The 23,093-nt window shown below is 42.4% G+C and overlaps 1 protein-coding gene across 1 annotated transcript in view; it reads left to right on the top strand.

Annotated features, from left to right (window-relative positions):
- Positions 1-7,320, top strand: part of lmx1bb (LIM homeobox transcription factor 1, beta b) — a 41,524-nt gene extending 34,204 nt beyond the window's left edge. Inside the window, exons 4-9 of the mRNA XM_023958625.2 lie at positions 666-898; positions 3,275-3,450; positions 3,919-3,996; positions 4,362-4,428; positions 4,920-5,081; positions 6,114-7,320. Coding sequence (XP_023814393.1) covers positions 666-898; positions 3,275-3,450; positions 3,919-3,996; positions 4,362-4,428; positions 4,920-5,081; positions 6,114-6,268 — 871 coding nt within the window. The 3' untranslated portion in view covers positions 6,269-7,320. The remainder of the gene's footprint in view (positions 1-665; positions 899-3,274; positions 3,451-3,918; positions 3,997-4,361; positions 4,429-4,919; positions 5,082-6,113) is intronic.
- The last annotated feature ends 15,773 nt before the right edge of the window (positions 7,321-23,093 follow it).

Below are 23,093 nucleotides of genomic sequence, written 5' to 3'. Positions count from 1 at the left end.
CGGTTGCCAGCTGTCTTCCAGACCAGGGCAAACAAAGAGGCCACTAATAAATCCAGCTTTACGGCTGGACAAGATCAACCACACTCCCTGCCTTCTTGCTCCATTTAATGTGGCTTCTTCTGAACAACAGAGGATGAATTAAATGCTTCTTGGTCACCAATAAAACAATGCAAACATCTTCCCTGAAAGCATATAAAAGAAGATGGAGGTGTTGTCAAGGAAATGGTGATAGAGGCAATGCTGCACCATAGAGGCATGATATTAGACACTAAGATGAGATATGAACAGTGGCCAGCAATGAATCATGGCCTCCGATATGATATCTGATGCATACAGAGTACTGAGGATATGAAAGAAATGTGGAAATTCTCAGCACAGGTTTGATGGGGATCACCAAGTCTGCCGATTGGCCCTGACTGGGCTCCCTTTGGAGTGATGCAGGGCTGGGCCAGTCCCCGAAATTTTAACAGATGAGTTGTTGCCAAAGGAGCGGAGTCTTTGTCTGCCTGCAGGGTCAACCAACCAACTTCAAAACCCCCCTTGATGGCCAGCTAAGGCTTTACTGAACTGTGTCCAGTGAGGATCAAAATAAATAAATGACAAAGCTCCTTTGTGACAGTCACATTGTGTTGCTTACAACCAGCTTCTTCTTGTTCCCTCTTTAGGCTGTTTGCGACCAAGTGCAGCGGCTGCATGGAGAAGATCGCCCCCACAGAGTTTGTGATGCGCGCTCTTGAGTGCGTCTACCACCTTAACTGCTTCTGCTGCTGCGTGTGTGACCGTCAGCTGCGCAAGGGCGACGAGTTTGTCCTGAAGGAGGGTCAGCTTCTCTGCAAGGTGGACTACGAGAGGGAGAAGGACTTACTCAGCTCGGTCAGCCCTGATGACTCAGACTCAGGTGAGCCGGCTCACACAGGACTGAGAACAGCACAGAGGTGCCATCATCACATGACACCGAGGTGTTGTATTTTGTCAGCTCTGTTCCATGGCAGTGTTCGCCAACTCAGATCTCCGTCTTACCTACAGAAAGATAATATTCCTAAAATAAAAGGAAGAAAAACTTGAGTTTTTTTATTTAAGCAGTAAAGTCTCTGACATGGCTGTTCATAGCTTTTTTGTGGTGATTCTGGTAAAGGCAGGAGCATTATAGTACAGTAGGAAGTGAAAACAGGATGAAGCCAAGCCACCTCTTATTAATGGTCCTCTATGCGTGGGCAGGATACAGAGCTGGAAAGAATTAAATCACTGTATCTCAATGAGTGACAGGGGGATTTGGGGCCTTTCTGCGGAGAGCACGCTCCTCCACTCTTATCAGCTCCAGCGTTCCCCGTCTGAAGCCTGCACACACCGAGGCAGGTCGCCAAGCCCCACTGTTCACCACCATCTGGCTCACATTTTAACATGCACAAAAGCAGGGAATTTGTCAAATACATCTGTGCCTGTGTCAACTATCGTCAACTTGTGGGAATATTGGCTCCACGTCCCCTTTGTTTGCTTGTGTCCCAGTGCAACCCTTCTCTCAGCCGTCCACTCTTTGACGAGGGGGGAATGTCGGTGTGAGCTGAGGTTAACCTCGGCCAGAGGAAGACGAAACGTGGGTTTGTGCTGAAGAAATGTAGGTGCATATCAGAACCAGATGACAGCAGACAGGGAGCCACCATGTGTGAACCTCTGCTTCCAACCACTACACCCCCACATCATTAGCATTGCTGTTCAACATTTGTACTTGTTTGCGTTTAAACTCATCGTGGAAAATACTTTATGTGTTGACATGGTTTTACTTGGCTGGTGATTTCAGCAGAGGATTACAATTCCTTCAAATTCCAATCATGGCTCCTCTATAAATAAATAAAAATGAGTTAAAGTACTACAGAGTATTGCTTTTGTACTAATAATGGTGGAACTTAAAAAGCTTTTCTGTCTGATGGGGTCTATTTTATAGCATTGTCCAAAATCCATATTCTGTAACCATACTAAACACTTAAATACCGTAATTTCTGAACTATAGGGTGAATCAGATTATAAAGCGCATTGTCAATGAACGGTCTATTTTTGAAAGTATATGATATTTTATATATGCACCAAACTAAGGAGTCTTAAGTGAGACAAAATAGTAAGAGAGGCATCAGAAACATTACCGTGTTCACAATACCTGCACCTTGTTTGCTACACATACAAGAAACAAACTATAACCGCAAAAGCAAACGTTACTGTCACTAACCAAACCTTGCTAGTAACACGCATGAAAACACAGTCCAACACTGCTACATGTTAGCCATGTTAAGCGTTAGTGTATTCACAACACTCCACTGTAACTCCCAACCTTGTTTGCAACACGACCAAAACAGACTTGTACCACTAAAAGAAATGTCACTGTGACTATGCTAACTCCCAACCTTGTTGATATCACGTAGAAAACACACAGTCCAGCACAGCTGCACATTCGATGCTTTAGCGTATTCACAATAAGCACCCAACCAAACATTTTGGCAGAGCGCTGTGTACCTCTCACAATAATTTCCACATCAGTAAGCGCCTCCAGATTTGATCTATATATAAGTTGCTCCAGATAATAAGGCGCAATGTTGTTTATGGGAAAAAAAATAAGGCCCTTAGATGTGCCTTGTAGGAAAATACAGTAACCTTCTACACCTCTGGTTATTTCTTGCAAATGTCTTTAAGACAAATTTATGAATATATTTCAAAGTTTTTTGGTTTTTTTTTGACGGCTTGTTGGAAGATAAAAGCACAAATGTGACACCGACCCAAACGGCAACAATCCAGACTCAGACACAATCTGTCTATATATCCAAGGTAAAAATCAGAGCAAAACTTCTCTTTACTTTCTTTTGTTCCATGGGGAAACTTTTGCCTCGTGAGTCTATATTGCTTTTTTCATCTTGCACTCGAAATGGTATTCTTATAAAAGATTGATTTTGTGAAAATCAAACAAAGCTGAGGGCGATAAATAACTCATGGCACACTGTCCAGTTCAGTGACAAATGGACATATTTCACAGTGCTCTCCACAGACTTTTGCAAGCCTAGTCGTACATGTGGCCTTTTCCTTTTGTAATAAATTGATAAGAGAGTATCAGAAACACATGTGTCTTCTTTGATTAGGGCATGTGTGCGGCATGAAGCGCCCAAAACAGGGAAGCATAAAAATGTATTCATCAGCTGACTGTCACTTCCTAAAAGGATGTTGTCAATTCAGTGTTGCTCTGGTGACACCACAAGAAAGAAAACAAATAAAAAAATGACTCTTTCTGCAGAGAAAAGTGATGATGAGGAGTTGGACATCAAGCCAGAGAAAGGCATTGGAAGCCAGGGGAAGGGGGATGATGGAAAGGATCCAAGGCGGCCCAAAAGACCACGGACTATTCTCACCACTCAACAGAGACGGGCCTTCAAAGCTTCCTTTGAAGTGTCTTCGAAACCCTGCAGAAAGGTGAGGAAACAAGGAGAACTCTACTTTTTTGTTTTGTATTAAATAATTTATGATGCAAAGGTTTTGGTACAGACCAGCGTTACAGTAGTTACACATCAAATCGTCAGAATGGCAAAGTCTCCACTAATTTCTAAGCAGGGCTTTGAAGTGTTGAGCTTCACTCTGTTTTGTGTTAAGCGGCGCAGGCTGCTATAACATAGTCTGAACCAAATGTCACTGTGAGATAGAAGAACTACCTCCAAAGCCAGGGCCTTTGAGACATGAACTGCACTCAGTCCAAGGCTTTGAAGAGTCAATAACTAAGAGGTCCTGCACTGACTCAGCATACACCGAATTCAAAGCAAATCCAAGCATGTCTTAAAAAAAAGTCTGGCAAGGATTTTAAGAAGGCAAAATGGTCCAGGGTGTATCAGGCTGTCCAGGTTTTTGTTTGGGATGATGAAGCTTTATTTTCCTGGATGTTTGCAGGTGAGAGAGACTCTGGCTGCTGAGACAGGACTGAGTGTTCGAGTGGTCCAGGTGTGGTTTCAGAACCAGAGAGCTAAGGTAAAAGCTACCAACACAGAAAAAGATTATTTTTTTTGGTTTTAAAAAAAATATCTAGATTGTTCAAAAGTTCAGTCAATAAATCAGCACCACTCTGTGTGTTAAACTTATCACTGCATTCCTTTCACAAATGCAAAGAGCAAAGCAAGGAGTTGCAGAACGAGCTCGCTCTCACATTAAATGTCTCACCCTCCTCTCCTCTGATGATTATCTTGCAAAAACCTTTGATACTTGACAACGAAGTGCTCTCCAATACAGATTTCCTGCGGTTCACTCAAGGGTGAATGGCGAGGGCCATCCTTTTTAAATTAAAGGCAGCATGTTAGCTTTGGGAGTTGCTCATGACTTTGACTCTTTGGTTTCAGATGAAGAAGCTGGCGAGAAGACAGCAACAACAGCAGGAACAACAGAACTCTCAAAGGCTTGGCCAAGGTACGACACAGTACTTTTCGTTCTGTTTGTAAGTCAGATGATATCTTGACTCCCAGCGGTGATGACCAATAGCATATCTTGAATACACACACTATTCTGAGTAGCAAACTTCTACCATTTGAAGTTGGCAAGCGATATAGTATTTAAGGAAGACTGAGAATTTCATTTGGAAGTTATAGTCCCTCTTCGATCATCTTTTTATCTATTTTTAAAGTGTTCACAGTTTTTTATTATTATAATTATGCTGTTTTAGGCAAAATAAAAAAAACCTGTATGGTTTTCTATAGGAATTAAATTCTGCAGGGCAACAGTAGTTCGTTAGAAATTTGCTTCTGTCACATTCTGAACACTCTATTCCAAAAGTAGTTGTGTGATTATTCCACAATTGTCTTTGAAGAACAGTTATATTTTTCAGATTTCAGTTGTAGAAAGTACAAAAAGTGATGTTTTTCTTTTATAATAAGAGCTTTTTTCATCCCTCTGCCTTGCAGAGGTGATGTCTAACCGAATGGAGGGAATGATGAACTCTTTTACGCCGCTGGCCCCGCCCCAGCAGCAGCTGGTCACCATGGATCAGAACGGCTACAGCACAGACCCGTTCCAACAGGGACTCACTCCGCCACAGATGCCAGGGGACCATATGAACCCATATGGTGAGCACCCACCACCTATTCTGTCCCACCTCCACAAACACATTCACATGCCTACCCCTTGATCGTAGCTCCTTGGTGTGGGACACGTGCAAGGGCCGCAGCTGCCTGATCTAAGCTGCTGCCAGGGGGGAACGAGCAGCTGCCCCTCCCACACCAGATAACACAAGTGTTCTTGTGGGCTCTGGGGTTTTGAAGTGTGTTTCCAAATCTGCGTAATATGGTTTCAAATCCTTTCCTCCACTGCTTAGGAAACGCCTGAGTGGCGAGGATGTTTGCTAACCTTGGTTAGAGCATGTGGTTGGTGAGAATAAACAGTGAGGATTGAGGGATGTGGCCTCGTAAAGAATCAAAATGAGAAAAACAAAGTCTTTTGATTTCTGTCTGACACAAGAAGAAATTAAAATGCAAGGAAGGGAGATGGGGGGCAATCAATCAAATGTTTGTCCACAGGATGTAACTGAAAGAACACGTTTCTGACTAATGTCCTTAACATGTCCCAAAGGGACCATTTCCAGAAGTTCATAACTTCCCTATAATTTGCTTCCATTTAGCTCTTCTCAGTAGTAAGAAACAAAATCCCCCGTCTCATCACTCTCCTTTGGTTTGGGGAGCAGAGCAATATTGGCAAGACATTAAAAGATATGTCTCAAAACACTGTCCCCATTTTGTGCAACACTATCATTAAGATCCAGAGTGTAATAAAGTTAACTATTCCCCCCAGAGAAATAACACGATGTGGTTTTATGAAAGGCGTAAACAGTTGCTATTAACCAGATCCTTTAGGAGGATGCCCCCTGTTTACATGCTCCCTCGCAGACCACAATTGTCCCAGAGAGGGCAGCAAAAAGTGAGCTTTGATGATATCTACCAAAACTGTTCTCACAATTGTGATGACACACAACAGCCATTTCTCAAAGTGACTATTAGTAATTATAATTTCCCAGCCCTTGAATAAAATTGCAAGACTGAGTCAGAGAAACATTTTTGATCTGCTCCCTTCAAATTGTAACAGCTCTCCTCCTCTCTCCATAGGCAACGATTCTGCGTTCCACGACATAGACAGCGACACATCTTTAACCAGCCTCAGTGACTGCTTCATGTCCACAGAAGTCAACTCCATGCAGGCCCGCGTGGGAAACCCCATCGACCGCCTCTACTCCATGCAGAACTCTTACTTTGCGTCATGAAAGGAGCTGAGCGATAGGCATCAGCACAGAAAACAATGATAAAAACTGTCCATCTCAAGCTGAAGCGCCATGGCTAAGAGTTTCTGCAACACTGTGGACCGGACCGAACCTTGCAGCAGCTCCTGGTTCTGAGGGGAAACTCATACAGAAATAGTAAAACCACTTGTTGTAGGAAAGTGATGAATCAGTGGGAGGATTGGTAGAGATGACTTGTTAGGTTTGCTTATGTCTCACAGGAGATATGACTTTTTCTGTTGTTCACTTAGAGAAAACATATAGAAACCACTGATTACACAAACCAAATAACACAGTGAGTTTATACAGTGCATGATCGACTGTAAACCTTTTGTAAGCCCTTATGAGCTTCAGTTAAGACCTGGTGTTTGGACTGTTCCCTCTGTTCGGACTACTCGGCCTGTCATGTTCACCGTTCGATTTTTGATCACTTCCCATAGGTTTTAGATGTCGTGTTGATAGTAAATAGGTGCAGCATGTCTGCGAGAGTGACTGTACATTTGTGTATGTATGAGAGTTTGTGTCAGGAATGAGTTGCTTTTAAAAGATTACAGAAAACGTGGGCGAGTCGGTGGGCGATAGGATCAGTGAAGTGTAAATACTTTCCCCGGTCAAATTGGATGTGCATGTTAAAAATGGAAAGCATTCTATTTATTTAACTATAACAGGCTCTTGAAGGTACATATTAAAAAAGTGAAAAGCTTTATTTAAAAAGGAGAGCATTTTGTTTTGTTTTGTTTTGTTGAGCAGTTGGTGAATCCATGAGTATCACAGCTCACCTGTATGCATTTCCAATATGAAGATTAACCTTTTTTGTTGTTTTTTGTTCCTTTTTGTTTTGTTTTGTTTTTCAGCCAAGCTGTAAATGAGCAAAGTTGCTATTTATTTGGAACAGATCACAAGTCTTTTGTTGTCATTGTCCGATGTGCATTCTCAAAATGTTTAAAGTTGCTAATTGACCAAAGTTGACTGATTTGATGAATAAATAATGTCTTTTTCTCCTGATAACATTAAATAAATACCATCAGTGACCATAACTATCATTGAGTGATTCAGCTTTAACCTTCTGAAGCTTCACCAAAAGGCTTTTTTAGTGTTTTCCAGTTCAAAGAAAAGCGAGCTCAATACTTGTTGACTGAGTTAGAAAGATGCCATCTCCAAATGTTGGATGCAACTGACATTTATTACCACATCAGAGTGATTTAGACGGTTCAGGAATTTTTTCTAACCAGTCCTGCTACCTGTTTAGAAGAAGAACAAAGAAGCATCTTGTTGGTCCAGTTTATGTCAGATTAGTAATAAAGTGAAGGCACGTAAGCTTTTTGTGGGTACCCAGCTCGTAAACACACCTTCATGATTGCACCTTCACACCTTTATGATTGCAAGAGGTGAAAACAAGCCACACCTTCATCCTCAAAACTGACAAAAGTTTTTTCTATAAACGCCTTTCACGTTCTGTCTCTCAAAAAATGTTATGGTCTTGTAAATTGTGCTGTAAATTGTGTTATTTTGTGATTGGGTAACAAATGTTAGGCTGAGCTCCTTTTGAGTCAAAAAAATTAAATATAAGGCAGACTGACAGTTGTTTAAAAAATACCATATTGATGATGCAGTGACTGTGTGTGCCTATGTGTGTGACACAGCTTTGTGGGAACAATGCATGGGGTTTGCGTCGGGTTTCTGGCATACATGTGGATCGAAGTGCCAAAGCCTGAGCAAACAAATGCAACAAAGACTCCCATTTACAGTAAACAGGGATGAGGTTTCTGTGCACATACAGTGTTTGCAGGGAAGAGACGGTACAATTGTCAGGAGCTCACGCTTTTCACGGCAAGCCAGGTGAGCCAGCAGAGAGGTGTTCAGGTGGACTACAGGCTAGAAGGTCCTGCTGCTGATGTTGTGGTCATTTTGTGAAAGTAAACCCATTCATTTTTTTTAATTCTCCACCACAATTATTTGCCATTAAACTACCCTCTCAATGTTTTGAGTACTTTTGTAAAACAATAAATGATGAACTCATTTATTCATTCATTCTAGCATTGCAGTATCTATAACAGCACTTCGAAGAGATACAGTAAACAAAAAGAAGAGCTGCATTGTTTGTTGACTTTCGCATTCATTTCCATGAGTTGGTTGTAGAGGAATTAGCTGCTATGACTGAGCCGTTTAGATAAACTCAAGATAAGACACGAATGGCGTTTTTAAATAAACATGCCAGCTTCCCTATTGTGGAGGACATAGATCCTTTGAATTTTTCTATGGCGATCAGGATGAAAAAGTTTTGAATTATGCTGAAGAGGCGTTCAAATGGACATTACATACATTACCATGAAAGATTTTATGGTACCAGACAAAAAGCAGACATGCACATAAATGTGTGTGAATGTTTAGGATTGGGCACTGATGATCCTTAGTGTTCAATGGTAAGTAGTGAGAGGTGTAATGTCTTTAATGAATTTCAGTAGTTTGTGACAGATCCCAGCTGGCATAAAAAGCTTGCAGAAACATTCATAAATAATGTCATCATGATCAATGGAATCACAACAGCATTGACTTTTTTTCTGACATGACAAATCCCAGTATCACACTTAAATTTTTTTATCAGGTTTTAAGGGATTTACCATTAAGCCTTGATTGATTGATTGTTACATTTGTAATACGTTACACCTCTTCACCACTGTATCATAGTAATAGCAGAGTAGACTGGTCTTACTTGTCTTATTGAAGAGTTAAGGTTAACTGTCAAAGAAAGCCTTCAGGGGTTTATTTTCTAGGTAAACCATTATTGCTCATGCAGCAATTGAGTTGTTCACCTTTCAGCACATCCCTTCAGAAGTCGTCACAGTGAATCAGCTTTTACAGATTTGCAGACGTGGTTTGGCAGAGATTTCTACACCAGTAACCTTTCCTGATACAACCCTGTATTTAATCCGGGATGGAGACCGGCACAGGGAGGCCCAGACTGGAAATTTCTTCTCATGACTTCAGAGTAAATGTGAGTTAACAAACTTTAGCTGCACTGTTCAGTACCCATGTATTTAATTCTGAGTTATACTGGTTGAAGTCTTGGCCAAATATGTCCCAGATTAATTTGAAGTCAATGAATCGGATCAAATTATTCAACATGAACCAATATCCACAATGAATCACACTGTCAACCATAAATAATTATATCAATTGAATTGTTGTTAAAATCAATTGCTATACCCCAAGTGTAAAGGATTGAGTTATGCCCATAAAGAAGTATTTGGCATACATAGGTGGACACAAAATTGTTGGTACCCCTCAGTTAAAGAAAGAAAGAAAGTAAATTACTGATTCATTTTTTTCATTAAAATGACTATTGTCATTGTTTTAATCCTGTCTCTGATTTTTAATCTTGTTACGGTGAATTACTTAAGTCGGAGCAAATGCAAATTGTGGAAAATTACAGTGGTGGACACAAAATTGTTGGTACCCCTCAGTTAAAGAAAGAAAGTCCACAACGCTCACTGAAATGACTTGAAACGTTCAAAAGTAACAATAAATTAAAATTGTTTGAAAATTAAGTAATCAAAATCAGCCATTACTGTTGAGTTGTTGATTAACAAAAGTATTTAAAAAAACTAAAAAACCCTAATGAAATAGGGCTGGACAAAAATGATGGTACTTCCATAAAAGACTGAGAAATATTTGCCCTGGGTGTCATGATGAACTCAGGTATGTCCTTTAATTGACATTACAGCTGTTTTCAAACCCATAATCAGTCAGTCTGACTATTTAAAGGGAGACAAACAGTCACGTTGCTGTTTGGTGAAAAGGTGTGTACCACACTGAACATGGACAACAGAAAGCGAAGGAGAGAATTGTCCCAGGACATCAGAAACAAAATTATAGACATATTATAGTTTCGTGGTGCAGCATCAACAACCTCAAGCTGAACACCCAGAAGACAGTGTCAACTCTCCCATCACCATAGTGGACTCCGTCCGTTTCCTCTGCACCACCATCACGCAGGACCTCAAGTGGGAGCCGTCCATCAGCTCCCTGCTCAAAAAGACCCAGCAGAGGAGGTACTTCCTGCGGCAGTTGAAGAGAGCCAAGCTGCCGGCCCAGATGATGATTCAGTTCTACATGGCCATCATTGAGTACATCCTCACCTCTTCCATCACAGTGTGGTATGCTGGAGCCACAACCAAGGACATTAACAGACTGCAGCATATAATGCGCTCAGCTTAGAAGGTGATCGGCTGCAGCCTTCCATCTGCCCAGGAACTATATGTCTCCAGAACCCGGGGACGTGCAGGGCGGATAGCTGCAGACCCTTCCCACCCTGGACATGATCTACTGGAACTACTCCCTTCACGCAGGAGGCTAAGGTCCATCAGGACCAGAACCTCAAGACACAACAACAGTTTCTTTCCCTCTGCAGTCAGACTCATGAACACCTTTTAACTCCTACCCCCCTTAAACTTCACTTCTATGTCCAGTCAGTCACCAGCCCACTACCTGCACCTTGATCATTCTCAGTTTGCACCGTTTTTGGCACTGTTTTGCACAACTTACTCTATTTATTTATTGTTCTGACCATTGTGTCATTTTACATTTTTGCTTACTGTAGTTCTTTTGTTTTATGTTGCACACTGGCACCGAAGCAAATTCCAATTCTGTGAAACTTCACTGAATATGGCAATATACACTTCTTGAATCTTGAATCTTGAATATGAAACCATCTCTAAGCAGCTTGAAGTTCCTGTGACGACAGTGGCACATATTATTCAGAAGTTTAAGACCCAGGGGCAATAGCCAACCTCCCTGGACGTGGCCGGAAGAGGAAAATTGATGACAAATTGAGGAGACAGATGGTTGGAACTGTATCCAGAGAGCCCAGAACAACCTCCAAAGACATCAAAGGTGAACTCCTAGATCAAGGTACATCAGTGTCAGATCACACCATTCATCGTTGTTTGAGCCAGAGTGGACTTCATGGGAGACGACCAAGGAGGACACCACTGTTGAAAGGAAATCATAAAAAAACGAGACCGGAATATTCAAAAATGCATGTTGACAAGCCACAAAGCTTCTGGGAAAAAATCCTTTGGACAGATGAGACAAAACTGGAGCTTTTTGGTAAGGCACATCAGCTCTACGTTCGTAGACTCAAAAATGAAGCATACAACGAAAACAAACACTGTCCCTACTGTGAAACATGGAGGAGGCTCAGTTCTGTTTTGGGGTTGCTTTGCTGCATCTGGCACAGGGTGTTTTGAAGTTGTGCAAGGTCAAATGAAATCTCAAGATTATCAAGGCATTGTGGATAGAAATGTGCTGCCTAGTGTCAGAAAGCTTGGTCTCAGTCGCAGGTCATGGGTCTTCCAACAGGACAAAGATCCAGATCACACAGCCAAAAACACCTAAGAATGTCTTAGAGAAAAGCTTTGGACTATTCTGAAGTGGCCTTCTATGAGCCCAGATCTGAATCCCATTGAACATCTGTGGAAGGAGCTGAAACATGCCATCTGGAGAAGACACCCATCCAACCTGAGACAACTGGAGCAGTTTGCTCATGAGGAGTGGGCCAAAATACCTGTCGACAGGTGCAGAAGGCTCATTGACAAATACAGAAACCCTTTAATTGCAGTGATTGCCTCAAAAGGTTGTGCAACAAAATATTGAGTTCTGGGTACCATCATTTTTGTCCAGCCCTATTTCATTACATTTTTTTTTAATAATTCTGTTAATCAACAACTCAAAAGTAATGGCTGATTTTGATTGTTTAATTTTCAATTAATTTTAATTTATCGTTACTTTTAAACATTTCAAGTCATTTCAGTGAGCAATGTGGACTTTCTTTCCTTAACTGAGGGGTACCAACAGTTTTGTCCACCACTGTATATTCAAAAATGTAATTAAATTTAATGTGCCAGTATAAGGATTGATCTTGAATAAAACAACATTTGAGCTTTTTCATCGCTAAGACATATAACGAATTTTCCTGCCAGTTTATCCATCTCCAGCCTCGATTCCTGCGCAGAGAAAAGGGTTGTGTGGGATTCACCTCTCAGTGCTCAGGGGAACAAACAAAGACCCGAATAGAGCTGAATAATCCCCTTCACTATTGGAGTCCATCTGTTTTGGTTTTCATTTTTCTGCATTATTAGTGCTTATTGGTACATGGGCTAGGAATGTAGCCAGGGTGTTTGAAGTCAAGGAGGAAAGTAATGCCAGGGGCATAAGCTGAAGGAATGGTGACCTTAAGGTCTAACAAAAGCCAGTACTCCTAACCTCCAGGAGCCTCTCCCTTGATGTTGGAATTCAAAATCCTGCGCTGTTTCTGACCCTAGGCACCAGGGACATTGCAGAGTTGGCTTTTTGTGAAGTCATTGAAAACAGCCCTTAATAGTGATACATAATCTACATGTAAATCTCTGCCATCACAAGACACACTCATAGTACTTATCCCAATGATTTTTTTTTTAGAATAAACTGCAGCCACATCCCATTAATGTCCTGCTTGCTTATCCCTAACACAAGGAAAGGTTCAAACTCTGAGACGTAAAAATCTTGTAAATGTCTGCTGCCACATTTGTAGTGTCAATAGGGGGCGACCCCCCTGGCTTCCGGAAAAGCAAGACTAAATAGACCACAAAAAAATAAAAAACTTAAGTCTTAGGATCTTGTTTGGAGTTTTTATCCACAGACATTCCTAGAAACTTCAAGACATATAATGATTCTACCTCTGTTTTATAGTAAGGTGCACATATGTGTATTGCACCGGGCGTCCGTAGTGCAGCGGTAGGGCAGTCAACCCATGATCGTGAGATTGCAGGTTTGATTCCTGCTTTGCAAGACACTGAATCCCACCATGCCTCTGGTGGTGCAAGTGTTTGGCAGCAGAGCCACCACCAGTGTGTGAATGTATGGGTAAATGGGACTGTGACTGTAAAGTGCTTTGGGCCTTTTATAAGAAGCCAGAAAAGCACTATATAAGTATTTCCCATTTACACCTTTAAAACTGATCACTGAGTAGAGGAGTAGACTAAAGCTAAGTGTAATATTATTTTATTTTTAAAAGTGTAGTAAAAACACAGTAATTTTCTCTCAAAATCCAGAGTTTAAAGGAGAAAAATATATTTTTATAACCTGGTGTGGAAGATGTCCAGTACCAATGTCAATTTGTGATATGATTTACGATCCCTGATGTTTTCTTCTTAAATATCTTAGTTTTAGTCAGTCACAACTGACAATGAAAGTCTGAATAGATCATTTTAGAAAAACAAAAAAAACAATAAATTGTTGGATAGTCCTTAACTATTAGAAAGGATTGCAAGTATTTCTATGCCTCTTCTATAAATGGTATTTACAGAGAACAGGGTGTAAGCAAGTACCCTTGAAAAAGATGAATAGAATGAACGACCTTGGAAGAATTCCAGGCAGCTCATTGGAGTGATAACCTGTTTACACCTCACAATGGACTGTTCAGCCCAATTAACTCACCTGTTCTGCGACCTATTTAAAGAACCAGGCATGTGCTTTACATCCTCTGTCATCCATTTCCGCGTGCGCTGCATTTTGCATTTGTCGCCCCCACCCTCCTCCCCGGCTCCCACATGTGAGCTACGTTAGGGGTAGTTTTATACCCAAAGTTTTTTTTATTTTATTTTTTATGGAAGACCTTGTTTTTATTGTATCTGAACGGAGCCCTATGCCAAACTAAAAGAATTCTAGAAAATAAATAATTCTTTAATGCATGAGTTGTCTGACTAATATGATTTTATCAATCATTGTCTTTCTGTGTCTTATTTAGGACAATAGGGAGAAGCTAACACTCAAAATAAAAATTTTTACAGCCAGCCTTCATTTAAATGTTTATTGTGTGTGCGGGGGGGGGGGGGGGGGGGGGGTTGAATCAAGTTGAATCAAAAGCTTGAAATTGCACAAATATAAGTTGTGTTATACATGGCTGGATATTTTTATGAATTTCAGAATTGCACAAAAGGCAACATGAATAAATAACAACTTCAAACAGTTTGTTTAATAACAGGTTGATCAAGTATTTCAATTCTTTCTTGGAGGTGTTCCCTCTGTTCTTAATGACTCAAGCTTATTTGTCTGCATCAACGCCATGCTGGAACACATTGTACTTCCACATCCTTGTCTGCTTCCACTGAGCATAGTACAGCTGAAAGCGATGTGTCATTTTAAAAATGGCAAGAAATAGCCAAATAACTGTGGAAATGAGATATGGCATCAGATTACTGAAAATTGTTGATTTATTTTACTGAAAAACTGTAGCAAAAAGTCAAGGTGTCCATGACAACCCCTTTTTTACTATCAAAAAATAACCCACAAACTTTGACAGAAAGAGATCTACATTCCTGAAGTCACAAATGAATCAGAGGACTGGTTCTCTGAGGGTTAACATGTAGATGATAGCTAACTCACAGGGCTACAGCTTCATGCGCAATCTAACAGTGGTCTAAATGAAAACTACGAGCTGCAGGGTTGACAGGATGAGTTACAGAAAGAAAGACATTGTTGAGATGTGAAAAAATGAGACAAAGTGGCTTGCCAAAGAAAAAAAAAACAAGGTTACTTGACCACTGAAGACTGGGAGAAGGTGTTGTGGACAAATGAATCCAGACTTGAAATCTTTGGTTCAACAGTGAAACACAGAGGAGAAAGTGTAATTCATTATAAGGGACTGTTTTTTTGGTTCCAAGGTTGGGGACCTGTTTAGCATTAAAAGCGATTGAATTGTGCTTTGAAGTACTTGTGCTGTATGGTGTGTTGTTATGTAATGTCAAATTGTGAGTTTTAGTAAATGTATTTATTTTTGATACATTTCTATTAATTCCTTTACTGAATTACTGTTATTTTTTTTATTTTTTTCAACACAGAAACCACAGCAAACTTCAGGTCTGTGAAAGCTGTGGCCCAAGAGGCAGTTGACAGCCATTTGGCAACTTTTCCTTACAAACCTTAATGTACCTTTTCATCCACTAAAGGATCATTAAGTTGTTATCTCCAGTTAAAGCATCTAAAACAAAACTATCATCTAAAACGGAGCTCTAGCCCATCAAACTTAAAATAGGCTTCACTGTGGACTGATTAAAATGAGATCTGATGGGTTAAAAAACAATATCCATTGATTGAGTCAAGTTTGCTGCTGGACCTGTCACGGTGAGGAGGCTCGAAAGCCGGTTGGACCCAGATGCAGAGGCAGGAGGCAAGGATCAGGGCTAGTGGGTTTTAATACACCAAAAGAACAAACAAAAAGCGCTGCAGAGCAGGATGACAGAACCCAAACGAAAACTCACTGTGGCGTGGCGAGGAACAAGGGACTTGACAGCAAGACATGAACACCATAACAGGGGTAACTAATGGACCAACACTGGAGGAAGGCAGAGACCAGACTTATATACAGACAGGGCAGACAAGACACAGGTGGACACGATCAGGGCTGATGGGGACCAAAGGAAGTAAAACTCAAGAAAACAGACAAGACAGGAGACTTTCAAAATAAAACAGGAAACAGAAACAAGACAGAACAAGGACCAAAAACAAGACAAGTTCAAATCATGACAGGACCAACTTAAAAAACAATTAAGGACCCATGTCAAAATTGGCTTTGTGCAAATTGAAACTTGAAGATTTCGTTATTACAAAACTCTTTGAGCAGCCAGGTGGAGGTGAGAATTACAAAGCTGTGCTGCACAAAACAATCAACCTTTTTTGTTTTTTGGGTGAAGCTATGTTCACACTGCCCTCGTCAGCTCTTGTTTAAGTGGCCACTTCCAATAAAAAGTCTATGCAAACACCTGTGTTTGCTTCTGTGTTCAAAACGTTCCCGTTAACGCTGAGTTACGCACATTTTAAAAATGGTTTTTGGGCTCAACAACAAAATGCACTGTGGAAAGTTAAACCACATATAACTTTTACCAATCATAGACTAGGATTTGTTAGTGATTTATGGATCATGTCTTTTTTCTTTCATAGAAGTGCAAACCGCTTCTAAACACCAGTACAACACCAAACACAGTACCTTAATTTCTTCCTTCACTGCATTCATAAACCTCCTCTTTGGTCTTCCTCTAAAGCTCTTGCCTGAAAGTTTTAGACTCAGCATCCTTCTACCAGTGCAATCACCATCTCTCCTCTGGAAATATCCAAACCATCTCAGTCTGCTCTGTCCGACTTTATCTCTGGAACCTCTAACATGTGCTGTCCCTCTGATGTATTCATTCCTGATCCTTTCCACCCTGGTCACTCCAAAAGAGAACCTCAGCATCTTCATCTCTGTTTTGTACACCTTCACCACAGTTTTGTACGTTTCCTTTGATTTGAGCAGAAACCCTTCTTTTACACGTCACACATGACATTTTTCTCTACCCATTCCAACCTGCCTGAACTCACTTCTTTATTTCTTTTTCACACTCTCCATTGGACTGTTGAGCCTTGATACTTAAAATTCTCCCTTTCTTTAATTAAGTCCCTCTCATTCACACACATGTACTCAATCTTAGTGCGGCTAACCATCATGGCCCTCCTTTCCAGAGCAAATCTCCACCTCTCTAGCTTTTCCTCCACCTGTTCCCTACAAATCACAATATCATCTGCAAACATCAAAGTCCATGGTGATTCCTTTTTAACCTCATCTGTCAGCCTGTCCATCACTATTGCAAATAAGAAGAGGCTCATAGCTGATCCCTGATGTAAGCCTACCTCCACCTTGAACTTATCTGTCATTCCTAGAGAACTCCTGACTTTCAGCCCTCATACAAGTGAGCATAAGTCCCTTTTTTGTTAGACCTTTAACACTTCAACTTTCAACTTACGCTGCATCTCCCTGTACTCCTGTCTACTCTCCGCAGTTCTCTCAGTGTCCCACTTCTTCTTACCTAGCCTTTGACTCTATATACACTCCTACACCTCCTCATTCCACCACCAAGTCCAAATCAATCTAATGCCCTACACTGGTGCAGCTGCCTTCATAATGTCCTGCTCACCACCACCTCTCTGCCAGAACATCAGAGATTAGTCTGCTCTCCTGCTTGAATAATTTAAAACCCTTTACTTACCATCTTACTCACCTGTGTTTTCCTTCCGGGTTCCAACATCTGGGTCTGTCTTGCCTAGCTTGCCATGACAAGGGGATGGCATTTTCGTTTTCACATCTCCCTCTCAAAAAGTGTATCATAATTCAATTCCAGTCAGCATTTCCAGAAGGAAGGTGTGATTACGTCAGTGCTCACTCTTCTACTGTGTTGTTAGACTACCTGCAAACAGTGCTGCCAGATTGGGCGTTTTTTTTTTTTTTTTTTTTGTATTACTTTATTTTTATTCGTTTTTGTTACATGTAAACAAAATACAAACCACAACAACAATCAAAAACAAGGGTCAAATCTAGATGCCTTTTATGTCAATTTGTTGTAAAGTGTCCATTTTTCCCATTTTCGGTGTAATTGTGCCTCTTGCAGTCTCAGCCTGTATGTTATTTTTTCTGTTGAATAGATGTTGTTAATTGTTCAGATTGGACGGTTTTGGTTCTAAATTGCAGGTAAAGATGGCTTTGGCCAGGGACCCGTAATTTAGGTTAGGTGGGTTTTATTTTCTCATGAAAATATAGTAGCGGACTAAGTTAGGCTGGGTGGCTGTTGGGGTTCCACTAAGCTTCTCTGTACTGGAGGTCCGTGAACGCACCGTGCCGCGTATGGGAAGAGCTACCAGCTAATTTTTTTAGCCTGATCGCTACATGAAGCGCCGTCTGTGTTAATCCCACTTTTGACACCAAGCAGCTGGACGGACTGTGGTCCGAAGCCTCCTCCGGAGCACACATCGTGACAAAGCACCTTCCCCCGCCTGCAAACACGAAGTTACGAGTCCAGCTGCACTGATCAGAGACATGGTTCACTCGTGCGGAGCACCTGCCACACCGAGGTGAAAAAACATTTTGAAGGGTTGATTTTTTTTTTTTGAATTTTTGAGTCATTTGATGCAGTTACATTGTGAACATGAAAAACCATTTCTGTTAATCCATTTTAATTGTCAACTTAGATATTTCTAATTGAATTTTGTTACACATGTACTAGAGAACCTTTGGAAAATATAATGTCAAACACCATTTTCTTTATCATTTTGCCTAAGTGACAAAATAGCGGTGAAGAAAACGAAAAAGCGGTTTGGCGGATTGCTTTTTAATTTAAAACTTGAGTCAACGAATGCAGCTTCATTCTTAAACTGAAAAAGCATTTCTGGTATTGACTTTTATTTTTAATTATGCAACAGAAACGCTTTCATACTTATTTAGTTTGGCAAAGATATTACATCGGATGCCCTTCCTGACACAATCCTCTGTATTTATCCGGGCTTGGGACCGGCACAATGAGACCCTGGCTTGGGCCCCCTCGTGGGTACATTAAACACAATTTTCTCTGTGTCTCCAAAAGGTCTAAATCATGTCTTCAAAAAGTGCATTGCATTTTTTAAATAACTGGTTTTATTGGAGTAACCTGAGGAAGAAAGACTCACTCACAAGTTCTGTCTGACTGGAGTTCAACTCTGATGTTGCAGAGTAGATATACTTGAGCTGTTAACTGTATACATGTATATGGTTTGACAAAACCCGCCTGTGAGGGGGATAAATCACTTGCCAGTGTACACGGAGAGTGGAGCGAGGACAGTAAATCTGTAAGTCAACAGAAGTCTAAACCAAACCTTGAGGAATTATGTCTTTGGCACACATCCTGTCAACTGAACCAATTTCACTGTAGACTCTTAGGATCCGCTGAGTGGTTTTAAAGTCAGCATGGACATTTTTTAATGTATATACTTTCAATTTAATTTTAGCCTACGTTACATTAATTATCTGTTTGGTCAAATTATGAACCAGTAAACTACGGCAGACTATTAGGGCCACCATAAAAGATAAAAATGAAATGCATATACAAGAATAAAGTGGTAGAAGGATGTGAAAATTAAAATTTACTAAAATAGTTTAAATTATGATTTGCTTCGCTTTTTCAAAAATAAAGTTGGTTGTGTAAGCCTCCATCCACATTATGTGCCAAACAAATCAATGCAGCCATTTATGGTGATGCCACAGGCCTTCAGTTTATTATAGAAGTTGCATTGAGTCATTATTTAAAGTAAAATGCATTTCTCAATTGACAATTCAATTTGTAATTTGATCATGCAATTTGAAAAGGCAGATAGAAAAAAAATTATTAAAATCAATTGCATTTTAAGTTTACAATTCAATGGTTTGCTTAAAATTTATTTTAAAATGACTTCAAATCTAATGCTTTGGTGTTTTTGTATCAAGGTTTAAATGGAATTGCAAAACAGCGCCCCCTTTGTGCAATGCAATTTTATTTGCATAGCATTATGCTTTATATATGTAAAAATAAAAATTGTAATGCAAACTGTCAGACGCTCATCAGGGTAGAACCATGAAATCAAAAACCCATGGTATTTTAAAAATGCAATGGTGGGGTGGGGGGCTTGTCGGCCCTGTCCTGTGGGGGGGCGTTCTGGGGGGGAGGGGGGGCCCATTATTAGTACGGGTCGGGGGGGCTAACGGGTCGGGGTCTCCGCTGAGGCAATCAGTGGTTGCCTCGGCCGGTTGGCCTCCTCGGTCCCGTCGAGGCCTGACCAGAGCTCTTCCAGGGCCGGCGTCTGGGGGTGGGGGCCTGGGCTTGCTCCGGGGGGGGGGCGACGCTTTCTGGCTCCTCTCTCTCTGTGTGGGGCGGGTGGTGCCGGGCCTAGGGTGTCGGCGCCTCCGGGGGTGGGCCCCTGGGCTGGGTGGCCCTGGCCCCTTTGCTGGGGGTGGGCTGGGGGACGGCTGTTTGACCACCGGGGGACAGTCTACCAGCTGTCCCCAACTTACCCCCTTCCTTATATAACCTCATATTAGGGTGAGGGGGTGGGGGGTCTAGCCTGCGATGCGCCTTGGGGGGGGGCTACTTGGGAGTGGCCCCCCTCCTATGGTTGCCGTATGGAGTGGGCCCCCCCTCTTTCGGTTTTATTTGCACCTTAGACATGTAGGGTCCTTGGTAGGGGGGGTGCTTGGACATCACTGCAAGCAAGCAGCAGATGTCCTCCTGGCACCCTACCCGCCAATTTTAACCGCACCTTAGACATTTAGGGCCCCTTGGTGTGGAGGGTGAGGGGACATCACTGTGAGTAATCAGGAGATGTCCCCTTAGTGCCCTACTCGCCAATTTTAACTGCACCCCCCTTAGTACACACACCCCTCCCCTTTCAATATATACATTCAAACATAAACACACACACATGCACACAAACACCCTCTCAAGCACCCATACACGCACACACATTTTACAAGGAAGGTGGGACCTGGGTCCATCTGTCCCCTACCCCTTCCCTGGTGGGGGGTGTGGGCCCCTTGGCGATGGCGGCCGTGTCCCTTGGGTGCCGGCTCCCTGGGCCCGGCGGTGCTCTCTCCGCGCGGTGGGGGGGTTCATATTACACCAGAGCCGGGGGTGTTCGTGTCCCTGGGGGGTGGGTCCTGGTCCTTGCCCCTGGGCGCTGGGCCCCGCCAAACTTCCAACATGGCCGAGCCTGGTCGGGCCATATTTATAACACCCCTTGTGGGCCGCCCTTTTTTCCCCGGGGTTCCCCCCTCCTGGGCGGGGGCGGCGGGCCCCTGCCTTGCTCCTACCTGGACCAACCGTGGGCCGGGTGGGTGGCTGCCTGGAGTGCGGAGCGGGTCTCCCTTGGGGGGTCCTGGCTCGTACCTGGGGTCGGGGCGGGGGGATGCCCGCAACTCCTGGGTGGTGGTGGGGTGCTCGTCTGGGGCTGTGGGCGTCCCTCTCCGGTGGGGCCCTGCGTTGGGCTCTTCCGGCGCGGCGGGGGGCTGCTTTCCTGGCTGGGCTGGGGCGGCGCTCTCTTTCTCTCTGCGCCTCCCTGCTCTCTGGCTCTGGGGGCCTCACGGCGGTCCTGCTGGCCCTGGCCTGGGTGGCGGTCTTGGTCGCCCGGGGGGCGGTTGTTCCCTGCCTGTTCCCGTGTGGCGTTGGGGGAATTCCGGCTGCCACTGCTGCTGTGGCGGGGGTATGGGTGTGGGGGTGGCTGGGCGCTCCTCCTCCTTCTTTTCACATTCCACCATCCATTTTAGAAGAACATAAACACTCACCTGAGCACAGGTGTTGGCTCACCTTTGCACTAATAGTTTGCATGATTGAATGAATGAAAGATTTCACACTAGTTGGTTTAAAGGCATAGGTATGCGTTCGTGAACACTATCTGTTTTGTGTGCATGTTGACATGTGGACATTTTTGCGGCTAGCAGGTGTGTTGATAATATTTGAGTCTGTGTGAACAGGCCCCGCCCTTTTTGTACTACATTTGAACCGTACCGTAACGATAAACAACCAGTAAGCCTGTCTGCTCTATGCTGCTTCATGGTCTTACCCCCTTTCCCCTCCGATTATCACCCTCCTACCCCCCCCTCTCTCTTACGTCCCTCTCTCTTCTTCCCTCCTTTCTTTTTCCGTCCGGTCCAACACCAAAGATTTTCAAACATGATTGAAATTAATAAAGTTTGGCCTCAATTACAAAAGGGGTTTATTCAGACATACCTTTGGTTTGTCTGAAGATGAATAACCCCTCTTGTTAAAATAAAATATGTCCAACACATATGGAGTTATTTCAGTCTCAATAATCAGAAATGCACACAACCGGTTTCACAAATACACACGCTCCGATTCACAAATGTCATTTTATGCAAACGTGAAAAATAAATTCGGAAATACACACCCTGTGTTTCACAAACACACACATTGTGTTTCACACATGCACACTAAATGTTTTACAAATGCACAATGAGTGTTTCTCACAAATGTGCACACTGTTTTTCACAAAAACATTTTAGAAATTCACAATAAATATATCAGAAATGCACAGTAAGTGCTTCACAAACGTGATTTTTTGGTACACATGTGATGTGAACTCACAGATCATTCGAATTGCAGACTGTGCATTCAAAATCCCGTTCTCGTTTGTGAATCTCCCCGTGTGTGTGAGAGATTTTTCTACAGTGAATATTGAGACTCATCTGACGGAGCGGGTCGACTAATCTCACCATTGGCTAGTGAATCTGTCAATCAAACTCATCGGCAAAGCAGGCGGGTTCGCTTTTAGCCAATCGAATGGCCCCTTACACTTTCTCTACGCTTTCTGCAGGTGGCAAAAGCCCCGCCCATATTTGATTCTGTACCAGTCGGTCGTTAGCGTGTTAGCCCTAGCATGGCTTGTCGGTTTATTGCCTTCGGTTGTCAAAAATGACTGGCTTGTGCAACTTTTCAGTGGACCTGGGAGCAAGGCAACAGTGGTTGAATGCAGTTGACATAGAATCCATCGAACTCTGTACTGGTCGTGGGATTTACAATGAACGTTTCACTCGGGATCGTTTGTACGTTATTCTCTTAGCTTTCATGCTAGCGTCATTTCAACACTCAGACACGGTTTGGATCATATGAAGGTGGAGGAGAAAAATCTGCAACTTCCACAGAAGGTTTTGTGGAGAAACTGGCATCACTTTGCTCCGTACCACGCAGTGGGACTACATTACCTCAAGTTCATCTCACTGTCAATCACAGATACCCAATACACCTCCCCTGCTCAGCCCGAAGTCACTTTGCTGGACCTTAATTTTACTTTTTTAATAACACAAATGTCATTGATTTTATATTGTAACCATATACATATACACCTCTTGACCAGGTCACCCTTGCAAAAAAGATCCTCATCTCTCTGGGTTTTATAGCTGGTTAAATACTACACAACAAAAGATGGTCATAGAACAACAAAG

This window comes from Oryzias latipes, chromosome 9 (genome assembly GCF_053564925.1).
Source record: "Oryzias latipes strain Hd-rR chromosome 9, Olatipes_Hd-rR_3.1".
Classification (NCBI taxonomy): domain Eukaryota; kingdom Metazoa; phylum Chordata; class Actinopteri; order Beloniformes; family Adrianichthyidae; genus Oryzias; species Oryzias latipes.
The sequence above is the reverse complement of the archived record's forward strand: the minus strand, read 5'-3'. Positions and strand labels throughout refer to the sequence as shown.